The sequence below is a fragment of the Frankliniella occidentalis genome, unplaced genomic scaffold (assembly GCF_000697945.3).
Source record: "Frankliniella occidentalis isolate FOCC.00 unplaced genomic scaffold, Focc_3.1 Scaffold158, whole genome shotgun sequence".
Classification (NCBI taxonomy): Eukaryota; Metazoa; Arthropoda; class Insecta; order Thysanoptera; family Thripidae; genus Frankliniella; species Frankliniella occidentalis.
In genome coordinates, this window is record NW_026267284.1 from 520,917 (window position 1) to 537,987 (window position 17,071).

At 55.8% G+C, this 17,071-nt stretch overlaps 1 protein-coding gene across 1 annotated transcript in view; it reads right to left on the bottom strand.

Annotated features, from left to right (window-relative positions):
- Nucleotides 1-2,597: 2,597 nt before the first annotated feature.
- The window catches only part of LOC113216050 (mucin-5AC-like), a gene marked incomplete at its 5' end in the record, with an annotated part of 26,191 nt that continues 11,717 nt past the window's right edge, over nucleotides 2,598-17,071 (bottom strand). The window contains 5 exons of the mRNA XM_026435749.2: nucleotides 2,598-7,169; nucleotides 7,260-7,670; nucleotides 8,092-8,190; nucleotides 9,597-9,658; nucleotides 10,115-10,186. Of these exons, the coding sequence (XP_026291534.2) occupies nucleotides 4,269-7,169; nucleotides 7,260-7,670; nucleotides 8,092-8,190; nucleotides 9,597-9,658; nucleotides 10,115-10,186 (3,545 nt within the window). The remainder of the gene's footprint in view (nucleotides 7,170-7,259; nucleotides 7,671-8,091; nucleotides 8,191-9,596; nucleotides 9,659-10,114; nucleotides 10,187-17,071) is intronic.

Below are 17,071 nucleotides of genomic sequence, written 5' to 3' on the forward strand. Positions count from 1 at the left end.
GGGGGGGCAGCGGCGACTGAGCAGCAAGTCGCCCTCGGAAAACAAGAACCTTTCCGGCGTAGAGAGTCGCACCGAACCGAAGAGTACACCGCCGGGTGTTCAATCAGCGTGCGTGCGCCGGCGAGTGGTATGTTTAGGGACATGAGCCCACCCCGGGTCTGAGCCCGGACTCCTTTAGCCCCAACCAATGCCCGATATGAGCACGCCAAGAAGTGGCCCGGGGTGCAACTCGTCAGGCTGGGCACATATCGGGTACCACTTGGGGCTGAAGTGATCCACGCTCAGCCCCAGGCGGGCTCATGTCGTTATATGTACCACCCCGGGTTTTCCTATCGGAGCGAGTAGCCAAACCCTCATCCCTAACAGTATATTTCCGCGAGCATTCCCCCGCTAGGCCGAGTGTACTCATCGAGGGCGACACGCGCCAGGATCACGCCCGGCCGGCGCGGCCTCGCGCGGCGCCTGTCGGATTGTCAGGCCGTGTGGGCGGCGGGCGTGGCGTCGCGTGGCGTCCAGCGACAGCTACGCGGCGCCACGCCCCTGCCCCTGCGGCCGCTCCCCGCCGGCAGCGCCGAGCAGCCAGTTACCCTAGAAACAAAATGTCAGAACCTGTTATATAGTAGACTTATCCACACGTCTGAAACATCTTCCACCATGCCTTGCACCAGAGACTACACCGCGCGCGAGTATACAGTTATACTTGTTTGCGTTTTCTGCCCACGGGTGCAGTCTCAACAGTCGGCAGAGCAACGCGGAGCGGAGGACACCGCTGACCCAGCGGATGCCATCAGCAGCTCTCGGCAACGCCATCATCGCCACCCTCTGCACACTGCGAGGAAAAAAAAACAAGCAATGACACATTTGTCATGTCGTTTCTTATTAGTTTTAGTTTGTGTAAAAATGTTTCAAAATGTATGCATCTGCTAGAAAAAAACACCCTCCATCACGTTGCGGAGACAAGGTGGGAGAGAAGCACAATCCCACACAGCAATTAACATCACTAATATATCTGCTAGATATCAGAAGGCAGAGATCAGATATCTACCCGTCGATTCCCATTTTCGTTGTTTTGTTTTTAATTTTAACAATATCTTTCAAGGTATGTGGAATCCCCAGGCATTATTTCTTTGTACATAGTTTCCCACACCGAGTCCACTCCACACGGAAAAGCTGCATCCAAAATGTCAAATAAAACTATTATTATAGAATTGTACTTACTTTCAAAAAGATAACAACCTTGCGCACCCTGTTGGATTTGGATATCAACTGCACAGACAATCGCAGGTTTTCAGGACTATATTTTGCAGGAAACAAAACAATAAAATTGATGCAAATATCTGCTGTAGGGGTAATATTGAACAAAAAGTTAGGGGGAACAAACAGTCGTAGTCAAAAACAAGATGAAACGAACTCCTGCCCTGTAGAAATGGAGTACGAACTTCCGCGCCTGTCTGGCTGCAGATAGTCAGCCTCTGGCACGGCTACGTCGAATGGGCTGCCTATCCCTCAGGCGGTCGGTGCCTTCGCGTCACCCAAATCACCTTATTTACACCTCCCTACTTTTACCTCTAAACAATAAGCGGCCACTGTACACTGCAGCCCTATTCAGCAAAGAGATAGAGAATATCTATACAATATTCTAAATTACAATAACATTTTATAGCTTAACTATCCCCTCTACTATCAATATTCTATACTAACCATCGGGGCGGCAGCGACAGTTTTCGAATCGATAAAAAACAGAAACAAGAGGGAGGAGGGGGTCTATTAGGTGCTTGATAAATTTGTAATGATATTTTTCATGGGTCAGTGCATTTAGACGCCTCAGGTATATCTTGTCTTGTCAAATCAACACAGAACTGTCATACACTTTTGAATACTTTCAAAATTTTGGGGTACCACAAGAAGAGCAAAAAAAAAAGCCACCCTTTATTTGATTTAGTGTTCCCGATGATTCAAATTTGCTTAAATGGGTACAAATTTTCCAATGGGTTTCCTCCCCTTCCCCTCTAAGTAGAAACAATACTCAATTGACAAACTAAAATGTTTAACATGACCCGTGCACTCGAGATACTCTTTCAAAAATTACTGTTGTAAATTGTACTACGGTCATTATTCTGAGCAGCGTTGAGCTGGTTGAGCCGGCTGGCCGGTGGTGTGAGTGTCTGAAGGCGTGCGGGCAGATCCGGCAAGCAACTAACCAGTTGGTTTGCCAGTAACAGAGGAACCTTTATTGAGCTCCAGTTTGGTGCCTTTATATAACTTTGACAGGTGACTGTCGGCAGGGTGCCAATGTGCATACACAACAAGTATCATTTTTTAAAACAAGAGGCGCATGCACGTACAGGGTGGTCGATCGCCCAGCACCGTTGGAGCATATGGGTGGTATATACTAGCCCGCATGCAGGCGTGCGTGCGGGTTTGCCTATCATCATTGATCAAGGCGCCTTACGGCTCCCTGCCCATAGGCAATACAAAACATTCCCGTGTGCCGTGCGCCTGCATGCAAGAAAGTACTAGACCCATATGCTCAGGGTGACCGCCCACAATGTATGTACAAATTCTACATAGCAAATAAAAAAAATAATTAGCCAATCTGTCAGTAACAATTTTTTATTTTTCGTTGTACAAGTAACATCAGTTGATCTTCCTGTTTTATTTTGCACTGGTCCTCCTTTAAAACATGGAATATATCCTTCCTGTCCAGGAGTGTTTCAATCTTCCACTAGGTATCACAAAAGTTTCATGCATGGCACAAATATACAATTTTTTGAATACAAATCCCTTTGTAAAAATAGACTTTAAGATAAAAACAATAGTAAAAATTGACAATTTAAAATGTGTTAAAGAAGAATTTGCTCCATAAATTCATGACAGGGTACTATAGTAAGATTTTTAATATGGTAAGATCGAAAGATCAAGGAAAAGGTTAATTATATCTTCGGTCTACACTAAATTATTGCACATTTTGTGGTGGTATAGTTTGATACATAAATAAATGCGGACAATGACAATCAAACCTGCTAGTTCTCATTAACGGTAATGTACTAGTAAAATGACTAACTAATATTTCATACACAAAAACCATACATATGATCAAAATTGCTTCCATAGCAGTCACGTACACATAATCAGTCAGCTATAATGTAACAAATTTTATGAAGAGACAATAGGACTGGTGGAGTAATTAATGGATAAAGCCACCCCTGCGTGAAAATTTCGGAGGATAAATATCATTTTTTTTTTCAGATGCGAAGTCAAAGTTAACTACAATGCTTAACATAATAAATAAATTTCATTAAACTGTTAAAACAGGCCATGAAAAAGAAACACAAAAATGCATCTCTATAATACTGAAACAATATGTAATCCTACATGCAAAACATGGCACAGTATGTTGTGTTATGCAAAACACAATAGAAAACATGGTGTTAAAATGAAAATTCATTGCTTGAAGCGAGTACCTTTAACATTGCTTTCAACCTTACTAAGGTAAAATACAACGGTGGCACTCAACAATAACAGAAATCTCTACTGGATAACTAAAAATAACAATAATAATAAAAATATAAGACTGTACAAGTACGTATTTTACATCTTATATACAAATCATTCGACCAACAACAAAGAAAACACTTAAACATAAACACAAGTCCCTGGTGCCAAAAAATAGAATATTTTAGATTGAATTGTAGCACGTTAGAAGAAAAAAAATGACTTCTGCCTCTGCCATGTGTCAGCAGTAAAGCTCCTGACGAAAATACAATATCACTCTTAGCTGGATAGCAGCCCTCTATCTATGTACTACTTTATAAAACAGTTGAGCTCTAAGAAGGTGCTTGCGTTCACCCCACTTAGGAATTATTGCAAAGACCAATTGCAATGTCCTGATTGAATTAAACATTCCACCATTCCTAGAATGTTTCTCACTTGCCTTCGAATGGCAAAAGCGCTTCGCTCACGAGGCAAAGAAATCGGTGGATGCGGGTCCACGACGAGCCGGTATTCAAAGTAAACCAATCGCCAATCGCGTCCCCATCGCGTCGAGCCGCGCCCCGCCGTGTGAAACAGGATGGCACTGGAGCGGCGGGGCCCGCGAGGAGGCAGCGGCGCCGCGGCGGCCGTAAGCCGTAACGGGTTCGTGTGACGCGCGGGGTCCATCGGATGGGCAGGCGCCTGGGATGAACGCTCGTCATAGCATTTTAGCGGATTAATAATAGAACCGGCACTGCCCCGACATTTCCCAACGGTGGCAACATTGTGCCACCTCATGTCGAGCTCTCGGCTGGGTGCGCGTTGACGACCTGCACGCCGTTGGCCTTGCGTGGCGTGAGGTCGGTGGAGCGCCTCGCGGGCACCGGGGGCCGGACAGGGGAGCCGCTGGCGGCAGAGGCCCCCGCGGGGCTCCCGACGGACGCCCGCGAGCCTCTGTCTTCTGGGCTGTGGCTCGCCGCGCGCACCGGGATCCTGGAGCCCTGGATGGAGGTGACGCTCACGTTCCTGCCGGACTTGGGGGTCGTCGCCTGAGAAGTCGCGGCCTGCGGGATCGACGCGTCCTGCGCGTCGCCGTTCATCTTGGACGCCGCAGGCGTGGGTGGCGGCGTGACGGGGGTGGGCGCGGCCGCGTCTGCTGCGGAGGGTTCCTCGGCGGGCAGCGGTACGGCGTACGGCGGACTAGGACTCCGTGGGCTGGGCGCGGGGCTGGACATCGGACTAGGCACCGGGCTACCTGCCGGTGAGGAAAAGCCGTTTAGGACTTTGGAGGACGAGTCCGGCGTCGTGACCTGGATCTCAGTGATGTACGTGAGGGACGACGGCGAGCTGACTGGCACCGGCGATGTGGGCAGCGGGGGCGACGGCGTGGACATGAGGTCGTCCACATCGTCGTCCTCGGCGTCGTGCATCATTGTGGACGAGTCGACCGCCGTGAGGAAGGCGGCGTCGGCGGCGTCCTCTAGAGAGTTGAGTTGCGTCGTCGAGATGAAGCCCGTCTGGATGGAGGACCGGTGGAGATCGCTAGAGGTGATGATCGGCGACTGGAGGGCAGAGATGGTAGCCGCGTCTGGTCTCATCGGGGTGGAGCTGACCATGTGGTGGGCGTTCAGCGAGCTGGGGCCCGACACTGCGGTGTCCGCGGGCCCCACATTGCTGGTCGCGACCACGCTGACGGGCCCGGAGAAGTCCACAGTCGAGGATGTCGGGACGGGGGCGTTCACGCTGACAAGGCAGGCGGTGTCTGAGGTCGAGCTGGGTGGTTGCACGATGATGGACTGGCTGACTGCGATGGGCGAGCCCGCCGGGCTGGGTGGGTTGACAATGATGGAGGACTCGGTGAAGTCCGCTAGGGTGGACGACATGCTGCGGACGGTGACGGATTCGTTCCCCTCCCCCGCCGACGAGGACGAGCTGGAGTTGACGCTGATCCTGGACGCGCCGTCCTCTCCCGGCACGGACCACAGCACCCTGTCGCGCTCGGTGGTGCTGACCGGTGTGGCGGGCGCGGTTGTGGAGGTCTCGTGGGCATCGGCGTCGTAGGGCTCGCCGCGGACCTCTATGCTCAGGGGCTCCATGGAGGAGGCCGTGAAGCTGAACGGCTGGTCGTCCTGGACCGTCACCTCGCCGAACTTTGTACCGACGAAGAAAGAGCTCTTCAGTTCTCCCTTGGGGATGACCTCGGCCACCGTGGGGGCCGTGGTGAGGACTCGCACCTGGTCGTTGTCGGAAGCGATGAGGGCCTCCTCTAAGGTGCCCCAGTCGGAGGACTTCTTCAGGCGACTCCGCTCGAAAGTGTTGAGTCCTCCGTCCAGGCGGGGTTCTTTCCTCGCCGAGGCGCCGTAGTGCGAACCACCGAAGGCCTCGTCCATCGCGTCCAAGGACAGGTCCTCGTCCTCGTCAGCCTCGGACGCGCCCGAGGGGGCAGTCGGCGCCTTTCGCTTCTTGGCGGAGGGCGCGTCCAGGTCGAGGGACACGGCCCTCTCCAGCACGGCGCCGCCGCTGAGCTGGTCCTCGATGCGGGACAGGTCGCCGAGCGAGGCCGCCTTCCTCGTCATCTCCTCGTCGAGGCCGTGGCTGTGGTGGACAGTGACGTGCGAGGCCGTGAGCTCGATCGTGGTGCGGGGTCCGGCGATCGGCGCGACTGCCATACCGCGCGAGTTGGGGCCGTCCGCCTCGGAGTCGCTGTCCGACGGCATGGGCAGGGACTGCAGGGCGTCCTCGCCGTTGACTAGAGCCGCGAAGGCCTCTGCCGGCGCGGGTGACGGCGTCGCGACGCCGTCCCTGGCCGTTGGAGTCGCCGGGGCGGAGGGTGGCCTGGGCGCGATGCCCTTCCGCTTGACCTGCTGTTTCTGCTCGCCGCTGCTCGAGCTGTTCCGGGACGAGGCGCGGTTGTCCATCTCCGCGGACTCAACGACCTCGATGGATAGCGCACCGAGGGACTTGCGGTTGTTCCTCGCGGCCATAGCGGCCAGGCGGACCTCCTCTGGGATCTCAGTCGGGATGCCTCGGCCGCTGGGCTTCCTGGTGAGCACCTGCTCCGCCTCGGCGGGGGCGACGCGCACGGCCTCGCGCATCACCGGGGCCTGCTGGAGGGACGCGGTGGACATGACTGGGCTGGCCTCCACCACGGCCTGGGCAGGGGCCGGGGCTGGGGCCGGGGCCGATGTCTGAGCTGCGGTCGGGGTCGGCGGCGGGGACTTCTTTCTGTCCAAGGAGTGCAGCAGGCTGTGGAAGCCCTTGCTGATCTTGGTCTTGACCTCCTTGGCGACCACGCCGACCTTGTGCTGTTCCTCGGGCGAGGCAGAGCCGAGGTCCACGTCGTGGAAGCCGGGCGCGGCGGTGCTGGAGTAGGGGTTGTAGCCGTCGGGGACGTCGATGCCGCGCTCCAGGTAGGCGTTGTGGACGTTCTGCTGCTCGGGGTGCGCCTGCGGGGAGGTCTGCGCCGGCAGAACGCGCACGCCCAGCTTGTGCACGCTGCGCTCGGGCTTGACGGCGAGCACGCTGCTGGACGGCGCGAGCACGGCCGTGCTCTGCTCGTGCCGCGCGAGCTCGAGACGCTGCTGGCCGGGCGCGTGCGGCGTGCTCGTGTGCAGCTTCAGCGTCGGGTACTCGTTGGGGGTCTCGCTGCGCGCCGGGGATGCGTCGATGGCGTGCGCGCGCTTGCCCTTGCCGATCTGCGAACAACAAGAAAAAAGGACAAGTCAGAGAGGGTGCGTGGGTGGGGGCAGTATGTTGAGCAGGACGCGGGGAGGAGAAGGGCCTACCTGCGCGAGGTCCGCGATGGACTGGCTGCGGTAGAACGGGTGCACGATGCGGTCAGCGGGCGCGAGCCCCACCTGGGCCAGGGCCTCCTTCTCCTTCTCGTGCTCGCGGTCGCGCCGCAGGAGGGACGAGGGCCGCGACGACGCTCCCGCCGTGCCCGTCTCCACCTCCAGGGTCACCTCGTACGGCGAGGCGTACGACAGGATGGTGAGCGCGTCCTCGAACACCATGTGCGACAGGCTGATGCGGATGCCGTGGATGCGGTCCCCGGGGAAGATGAGGCCGGACTCGGATGCGGGTCCGCGGTGCAGCACGTCCTTGACGAAGATGCCGTCCCGCATGTTGCCGCAGATGTTGAAGCCCAGGCCGGTGAAGTCGTGGCTGCGCAGCGACACCTGCGTCACCTGCGGCTCCTGGGAGAGAGAAGGAAGACGTGAGTGATGTGCTGTGCAGCAGCCGCCTGGCGGGCTGGGCGCCTGGAGGGTGGGCAGTCCCGCTGCACACCGGAGCGCATCGGCTGCCGCCATAGCAGGCGCCCTCGCAGACGCCTCGGCGGTACTTCAATTTACAAGCAAGAGGACGTCGGAAGTCTTTTTCAAAATGCATTGACAAGAGGAGCAAATAAGAGTGAATAACGGCTGTTTACTCTAGGGGCCAGACCGACAAAAACGTGCTGATAAAACTCGCGAATCTTATCGAGGGGAAGAAACTCTTCAGTCCGCCCAGGTCGACCTGGGGAAAACCCAGGCGAAAGGATAAAGCGAGGATTATCTGACAAGAGAAAAAAATTAAGCCGCGCCCAACTGAAAAAAATAAATAAAAATAAAAACTTACGGTAGGGAACGAGTCGTCCATCGCCCTGCGCTTCTCCCCCTGCAGGCCTCCCAGGTTGTTTCTGATGGCACCGAGTCCACCCCACGCCGTCCATTTGTTCTTAAGAAGAAAGGTGGGAAAAAAATGGAAAACGGGGAATTAGTAAAGCATACGAGATTTGGAATAGTAAAAAACGAGAGTGTGAGAGAGAGGGGCTGGCTTAGAGAGCGAGATGGATCTAAAGCGTTTTCATTCCGTCCGTGTCGACCTGCTGCCGAGACCAATAATTTCCCTTTCCGTGTAATTTATGCCCAGCGGGTCCAGGCCGGGGCCAGGAGGCGCGGCCCCGACGCAGCAACACGGCGCGCTGCAGCTCGACACGGCGTTTCCTCGGGGCCGCGTCACATGACGGGGTGTGACGACGCGGCCCCGCGGCCCAGGACGCAGAGGGCCCAGGGCACAGCGGTCAGAGAGCGCCCCCCAGCTGGGAAGGCTGATGGCCCATTCATCCCAGGGACCCTTTCATTTTCATGCATCCATACATATAGTTCATTCGCTAAATGTAGACACACCGGCATCCCTCTAAACCCGAGGCCCCATTGTAAGCGTCATTACGATGCGTGGAGCCCTGTCCCCGGCCCCCGCCCGACCCCTAGCTAGACCTGCCAACATCTTTTCATAGGGAGAGCGGAGGCTGGCGAAGCAGGCGCGGTCGTCTTCGGCAACTCTAGGCCGAGGGATCGACCCTCGTAATGAGCGTAACCAGGCCGTTTATGAGGGCAACAAAGAAGGGCCAGCGATTGTTTCGATTTCCTTTGCGTGCCGGTGTGTCTACATTTAGCGAATGAACTATACGTCCTTCCTTTCTTTCATTCATTCATTCAGGAACCATTGTGCGCAGCATACACAGCGCGAGTGCATTAATCCCCGATACAGTACGTAAGTAGTTGTCCGGATGGACACTATATTATTTTTCGTCGGCAATATTCCCTAATTAATTCGGCGCGCGCAGCGTTGGCGGTTTTGTTATTGAAGATTCGACGCGCCTTTCCCCGGCGGCGCGCGGTGGCGGCGCGCTCTCTTGTGTCCTCTCTGGCGGGCTGCCCGGCGCTGCTGCCCGCGCGCGCACAGTGTAGTACACCGACCGCGCCGCCGATGAGCTATTGGATGACCATCACGGGCGAGACCGCGAGGACGCCAATCAGGTCACGGAGTGCCGCCCCGCCCCGCCCCGCCCCGCCCCGCCGGCGCTCCGTCACGTTCAGCGGGACACCTCAGATGGAGTGACGCGCGCGAAGATAAAGCAAACAGACCGATGACAGTAATCGCGCCGGCCAAGAAGAATGGAGTGAAAACCTTTTATATAGTGCAGCAGGGGGACGGAGCGCCGCCGCAAAGGGAAAGGCTGACGGCGTTATATTTTTGGCAGCAAAACCTTTTATTTTTGCAGGGTGCATAGTGCAAGTGTGTTGTGTACGTGAGTGTGCGCGGGGGCCGTGGTCGTATATAGATTAGCAAACACTTACTTTCTGCTCCATCTTGGAGGGGTCCTTGGACTCGAGTACAGCTTTGGAGACCGGAGTTGCATCTGGCGAAAATAAAATAGAATGAAGAAATGTGTTTGAGATGACTCTCGTAACGTGGCAAAAAAAAGGCGCTGGACTTTTGACAGACGGATTAAAGCATTGAAATATATCCTTGAACAAAGTTCCCTCCTGGCAGAGTAGCCCGACGTGCCGTCGTCTCCCTAAGCCCGGCCCGGCTGGGCCCGGCCCACGTCGGGCTTGAGGGGTTCAAGGAGTCGCGCGTCGTAAACACGGTGCAGGTAACAAGCATGCGGGAACTGTCAAAAGTTTCCTTCAAAATCCTTTGTTTGTGTCCACTAAAACTAGGACGTTTACAAAGTATATTTATTGCGTTTTGAGATCACAAAATCACATTTTTCTATGTAAAAACAAGCTGGTGAATTGTGGAATTGCTATATGCACAGAGGATTTTCAGTTAATTTAAATTTAAGATAATTTTTACACAATGATATATTTACCTTTGAAGCAAGGGTTATCGAAGGCGTACTCGCCCCCCTTCTCCGGGTCCGTAACCAGGACGAGGTGTTGTCCTGAAAGCAGACAGAAAACCAGATATTAAAAACTGCGTCAGAGTAAAAGGCAAGGGGTCACCAGCGGCCAGATCCTGGGCAGCCGCCGGGGCGTCGGAACAGCAGGGGCACAACCCAGTTTTCTGGCCTGCCCTGCCAGGCCCCGCAGGAGGCGCGGGTCAACCGCCTCTCCGGTTTTTGCCGTAAACCAGCCTACACGGCGGGGACAACAGCAGGACCACGCCATTTTATACATTATAGTCCGAGAGCACTTTCCCCAGACGACCGCAGGGACCCCATGGCGAACAGAAGGGATGGCTCCAACGATACATGCGTGTTGCACTTCCCAAGGTTAAAACAAATTGTTTTTAATGAGTAAAAGTAAAAATTGAATGAAATGCATGCATGACACCCTTGAGCAATTACACCCTGGATCTACGTATGGTCAGTCGTTCTCTCTCTCTCTCTCTCTCTGGTCGTCTGTCGTCCTCCACTCTCCCTCTCTGGCGCATGCTCCCCATATGCGTGCGAGTGCACACAGAGAGAGATAAAGGTGAAAGTTAAGAAGGGCTGATGAGATGGGGGCGCCCTGCTGCTGCTCCACGGCCCGGCGCTGCAAAGGGCACCACTGCCGCGGCCACAATGGCGCGCACGGACCCAATAGAGAGATTACGCACTCGATTGCGGCCTCTGGCGCATCACCCATTCTCTTTCTACGTGCGCACAGGTGCACCACCGAGTGCACAACCACCTACCAACCACCACGATGCTTTGCTATTACAAAAGCGATATGCTTTGCATCATGAAAAACATTATTATTGCTCATTGCTTTGCAATAGAGCAAAGCGTCGCCTTTGTAATTTCAAAGTAAACTCCTTCGTTGTGTTACAAACGATCAAAATCCTTCACAATTTGCAAAGAATTGCTTTCCCGAAATTTAATACGTTGAGTCCCAAGGGGGGTCTCGTATACGGCATATTGTGACCATACGTGTGGTCACGTGGGACTCAAGGTGTAACAGTGCACTACATAGACCAATAATAACTTCTAGGAATCAAGAAATAAACTCCGCATTATTATTGTTCATGCTATTATTTCGGCAGTGTGCCGACGGACGACGCTGCAGGTGCGGCTGCTGTGTGATGCAGCGAAAAAAGTCGTAACACACACACATACTGGCGCGCACACGCACACACACACACAAGTTACACGTGTCGGGAAATAAAAACGCAGCACGCAGCAGTCCCGGGTAGCACCTCGCCCGCTCCCACGAGCACACCGAACATATTATACCCTCCAATAAAGCGGCCAGTCTCATGGCGCGCGCACTCCTCCTCGTCGTCCTGGACCACGCCGACTACTGTACTGCAACACCGCGGCGCATCTGCATAGTTACGCGGGTCCAACTCGACGCGCCGCGGAACCGTGCGGAGCGACACCGGGGCGCTAATGACATTACCACTCGGGCAAGTGTCGGCCGCCGGCCATCCGCGTGCAATTAAAGAGAAAGTCGTGAAAGGCCGGAGGAAAAAAAAATGTTTATAAGTAAATGTGGCTGTTGAGGGGTCTTCGGATCGGCGGCGGCGCCGGGGAGCAGCTAGCTCGTGTGACCTCTGGCACTTGTGCGCCGTCGGCACACAGGTGCGAGTGCGGCGTGTGGAGGGTGGTGGACGGGAAACGTAAGACGAGTGATTTTCTTTTCTCGTAGTGTATAGGGAAAGGGGGAGGGGGGCGTGTGGGCAGGACTGCAGGACGACGACGACGATGAGGGAATATATGGGTCATCGGGACTGCGGGAAAGGAAGTCGCGTCGATGGGTCCATCGCCTTCCCTCCCCCCTTCCCCATCTCACTACTGCCTCTCGCCTCTCTTCACTCTTACCCCTTACCCACTCCGCTCTCTCGCTCTCCTGTTAGTGAGGAGGAGGAGGAGGAGGAGGTAGTGTTGCGCGCGCCCGCGAACGCCTGACCAGGCCCAGCCGAAAAAGGGCGGGGACATCGCCACGGGGGGCGGACAGGTTTCCTATCTATCCATCCTTACCAGAGCCTTTCGCTCGCTCGCCCGCCTACTCTCTGACTTTTCTCCGCGCGGCCGCCCCAGCAGCGCAGCTCTGTGTGCTCTGCTCATAAGAATTCGTAATAATTTAATTCGTCCTATTCAATTCAATCCGGTGATGGGTGACGAGACGTAAGAAGTCATCTGACGCGTCCGTTAAGCACAGCAGGCTGCGTGCGTAACGACAGACTGCTGCTCCTAACCGGAGCGGTGAGCTCGGCGCGCCAGGCGAGTCCCGAAAGGAATTTCAGGTGTGTATCGGCCGTAACACGAGCGCTCGCGCCACGCGCGCCGCGCCTCTCATTTCATAAATTATTAAAATAATAGTCGTAGTAGTAGAAAGTAAGTGGACCGCCCTCTTACGTCAGGGCGTGTGGGCGGGGAGGGGGGGGGGGGGGAGCTCGATCACCGGGTCGGACAAGGCGGGGAGACAAACATTGTCCCTTATTGTCATTGGGAGTGTGTGAGAGAGAAAACCATTACACACGGTTCGACGATGCTAGAGGAGTGTGACACACGTCCCTGCTTGTAAAACACCGGAAAAAACATTTCAAAGACAAGAAGCCGTTAATTATTTTAAGAATAATCAACAACAGGAGTTGAATTTTTACAATTGAAGGGTTAAAAACTAAAATTCGTGTTGTGGATTTGTTTTCTTCACAATAACGGGCTGCGACCAACAACCAAACCGGATCATATTTCGCCTCAGTTTAGTCAGGAGGTGCGGATATATATTTGCTGCGGCCAAGCGGCGGAATTTTGGCGTGCGGCTGCGCCAACCAGGTTCGGTCCGTCCTTCACGCTGGACCCCGAAATAATACGCCCCGGCCTGGCCTGATGTGGTGGTGTCCAATCGGTCGCCTCCGAGGAGAGCGTAGCCCGGCGCTGCTGCACCTCTCGCTCCGACCTCGGCCGCGTGTGGTGGACGTCGTGTGGTCCGGGACCGACGAGAGCGTGCAGCCGCGCTGAGGCGCAGCAGCCCTGGGCGCAGCTCGGTCGAGGCGCACTTCGGACGCCACTCGTATCGTATATGCTAATTAACGACCTAAAATGAACATCATAAATGGCCTCGACCCTGGAAGGGGGGCGGTCCCCATCGGGAGCGGGGAAAGGGAGAGGAGGAGGGGGAGGGAGATATGACGAGGAACCAGTTCCCGAACAAGACTCGGCGCCGTTCGAAGCAGCGACGGCCGCCGCCGCCGCAGCGCGCGCCGCAGATGCCAAACCGGGCGGCAGGACACCCGAATCAGTGAGCACGTCCGCGGCCGGCTGAGCCGAGCCCACCTGCTGCACCCGGGAGGACGGGAGAGGCCCGGCGGCTAGGACCCTATACACACACTGTTAAGATCTGGCAAACAAAATTATGTGCAAACGAATTGCACATTCACCAGGGATCACACACTCGAAATGTAAAGGGACAACTTTGATCATAATAAGGCAACATTTTCGCGCGCGCATCTAGACCGGATACAAGTTTGTTCCTAGAAACTGGTCAAATTGTGTATGGAGATTTTCACAATTTGCTCTGAAAAACGCGAAGCACAGGAACACCGCGGAAAGGTTTAGCTGGACACAAAAACAACAATCTTCCTTCGGCCGCGTCGACCGCCCGGCAGGTAGGCAGTACAGTTACGCACCCGTGCGTTACGGGATTGCCTACGCGGCAGGCGCTAGGAGCGAGGGGGCTGGTCCTCGCACTACACGGCCACTGTTCCCGGATCCTGATCCTGGTGCTCAGTTCTCGTTGCACCGTGCCCCACCGTGCCCGACCGTGCGGGCGTGCTCGTGCGCCCCGTTTAGGTTTAGGATAGTAGGCGTGAAGGACAGACTGGTAAAACAATACAAACGCACGGCTCACATCGCACGCCGCTGCCAATAAGTAAGTCTCAATGTCGTCGTCTGCAACAGCGAGGACAGGAGGGGGGGCAAGAGAGAACAAGCGCGAGGGAGCAAGAGAGAGAGAGGGGGGGGGGAGTAAAGGAGAGACAAGAGGGAGACAAGGGGGAAAGAGACACACACAAAAATTCGCAAACAAGCCTCAGAGTAAATAAGCGAGAGGAACAAAAGTACGTAGACGAGCAGGATGGCGACGCGCGTGTCCGGTGACGGGGCCTTCACCCCCCCCTTTCCCTTCCTCTCTTCGCCGCGCCTTCCGCGGCGTTGTCATATTTCGACGTGTTAGGCGTCCCCCGCGAGGGACAAACCCTTTCGCAGAGTTCGTTTTCGCCACAAACAATGCGTCACGCGTTCCTTCGTCCCCCCCCCCTGCCTTTTCCCTTAATCCCGATCACTTAACGTCATTACCGTGTATGGTACCGGTAAATGTTGTTTTGGCCATGCGACTTTCCATTTGGCACCGGCGGAGACGCACTCCATGGCAAAAACCTAAACCTGGGTGGTGATGGAAGGTGACCGCTCTGACGCCAGCCTCCTCAACTCCAAGCTCCCCGACAGGAGAGTCAGCCAGATCCAGGATGCCGCCCCCTCCAGGGGGCCCACACATACATACAACGCGCCGCCCTTTCCGGTGTGAGATTTTGGTCCGTGCCTCCCGATCGTGACTGGACTTAAAGCACACACCTGCACCCTACACCCTGCACCCCCCCCCCCTCCTCTTGTCCTGACGTCACACACCTCTTCCCCACGCGCATACCGATGTAACGCTCTGCCTTATCAACCAGGATTAATCTCGCCCTCGCCTCAACGCTTTATCCACCGCCTCTCGACAACCGCGCGCCGAGAGCTCCCCGTGTTTTCTATCTCCCTACCTCCCCCCCCCTGAAAATCCCCTGAACATCAACTTTGAAAATATTTTTTTTTCGACGCTCCAGAGCAAGCCGCGGGAAGTAGTTGGGACGAGTGCAACATATTGCGGAGCGCGAGTGGCAGCGACGTCAAATCGCGAGCAGAGCCGGGAGAGCAGAGTCGGGAGAGCAGAGCCGGGTGAGCGGGAGCGGAGGCGCGCTGGCTCCGCTCGGCCCCGCATTCCCCGGCCGCAGGTGAGGCGGGCCACAGGGCGGGACAAATCCGCGCGCCCCGGCTGGGAGGACAAAACCTTGCGCAAGCGCACAAAAATACCGCGCGCCCGGCGTAGAAGAAGGAGAGGAAGTCGTCCCCGACGGGCGGGCGCAGAGCGCGGGGCATTCCGACTGGTTGTGTTGTCGTGTACTCTTTAGTTATTTGGGCCCGGGTGAACTCAACTTGTTTAGCTCCGCAGCAGCAGGTGCGGGTGCGCTGCGCCCGCGCGACGGGGGAGTGCGGGATTATAATAGTTGAAAATGTAATAAAGAAAAACCAAGTTAATAACATGCTAAAAAGGAACGCGGAGAGGAAGGTCATAAACTCGGCGAGCCATTGTTGTGCTTAATGTCTCCTCCTCCAGGCCGGTGGAATGGCACGCCACCTCACCTGCCACCACCTGCCCCCTCCGCCTGAGCACTGAGCAGCGCATCCGCGGCCGTGCACCGCGCTCGGAAGGGCGGGGCGGGGCGGCACCTCTGCACCGCTCTGCACGTCCCGTGCCTCCCGCCAGTGACCTCACAAGGTCGGGGCCTGCCCCGCGGCGACCAGTGCGCGGCGCGTTGGGCGTGTTCCACGTCGCACTCCACGGCCTGCACCCATAGGGTGCGCCCCTTCCCCGGAGGAGCAGTATAGTGCACGCCGCTGAGCCGCAGCCGCTGCCTCTGGTGTGCACTGCGCACTGGATGCACCGAGTGGTGGTAGTGGTAGAGTGGTCAGTGGCGGGGAGGGGGGCCTCCAGTCCGCACACTGACGGCAAGAAGCACCTCGAGGCGCCCCGCCTCACCCCGCCACCGTGCACTTCCCACACCCGCTCCGAGAGTGAGTCATACTCGCATTCCGCGCGGTCTTAACGCATGCGAATCCACCTGGAAACAAACCAACAGCCCTTCACCTTCATGTGTAGGAAACGCTATGCTCTAATGCGCAAAGTCATTAAATAGTGTGCCAATTACGGGTCCTAGTTGCTGCCACATCACATACATCGCGAAGGAGACGCGAGGAATATTTGCGAGCGATACAATTAATTATCGCCTCTAAAGATATGGCAGGGAAACCAGGCGAGTTCCTCCCTTTTGTTCTTTCACACGCGAGTGTAATGTATGAAACAGCAATACAACTTTATTGCCGCCACACAGGGCGGGTCGGGCCTTCCCTGGACGGACCGCCAAGGCCGCCGGGCAGTGAGGAGGAGGAGGACGAGGAGGAGGAGAAGGAGAGGAGGAGCAGGGCGACCGGGAAGACTCCGCAGGCTCGAGTTCCGATCCATCTGCCCGAGGCGGCAGGGAGCTACTTACTTGGAACACAACATTTTCCGAGCAATAATTATTGTTATAATACCGACAAATTTCGAGGCACTGTTGCAGAGCGGTCTGAGGAGGCCGGTAGGGTAATTATCATTTCTACAGTGCGACGCGGTGTGAAGGGCGCGAGTGACGGCTGGGTGAATTCTTGTCGCTGGCGTCGATTATTGACAGCTGCGCCACGCTGCGCCACGCCGCGCCACGCTGCGCCACGCCACCAGCCACCACGACAGCCTCCGGTAGGCCACGAAGCCGCGACCCAATTGCTTGGGAGCAGCAATGCCGCTAATTGTCGTGCCCGGCTGCAACTTCTTTGTCACCCCAAAAACTATCTACTGCTCCATTTTTGTATTATGTTTTCTACTTTTTCTCTATATCTCTATTTTTTTCTCTTTTAAATTGCGCGGGGTCTTACGTTGTTGAAGTGCGCGGGGGAGAGCCGTATTAGCTCGCGTGAGTAGCCGGCGTGGCGTGGCGTGGCGTGGCGTGGCGTGGCGTGGCGTGGCGTGGCGTGGCGTGGCGTGGCGGG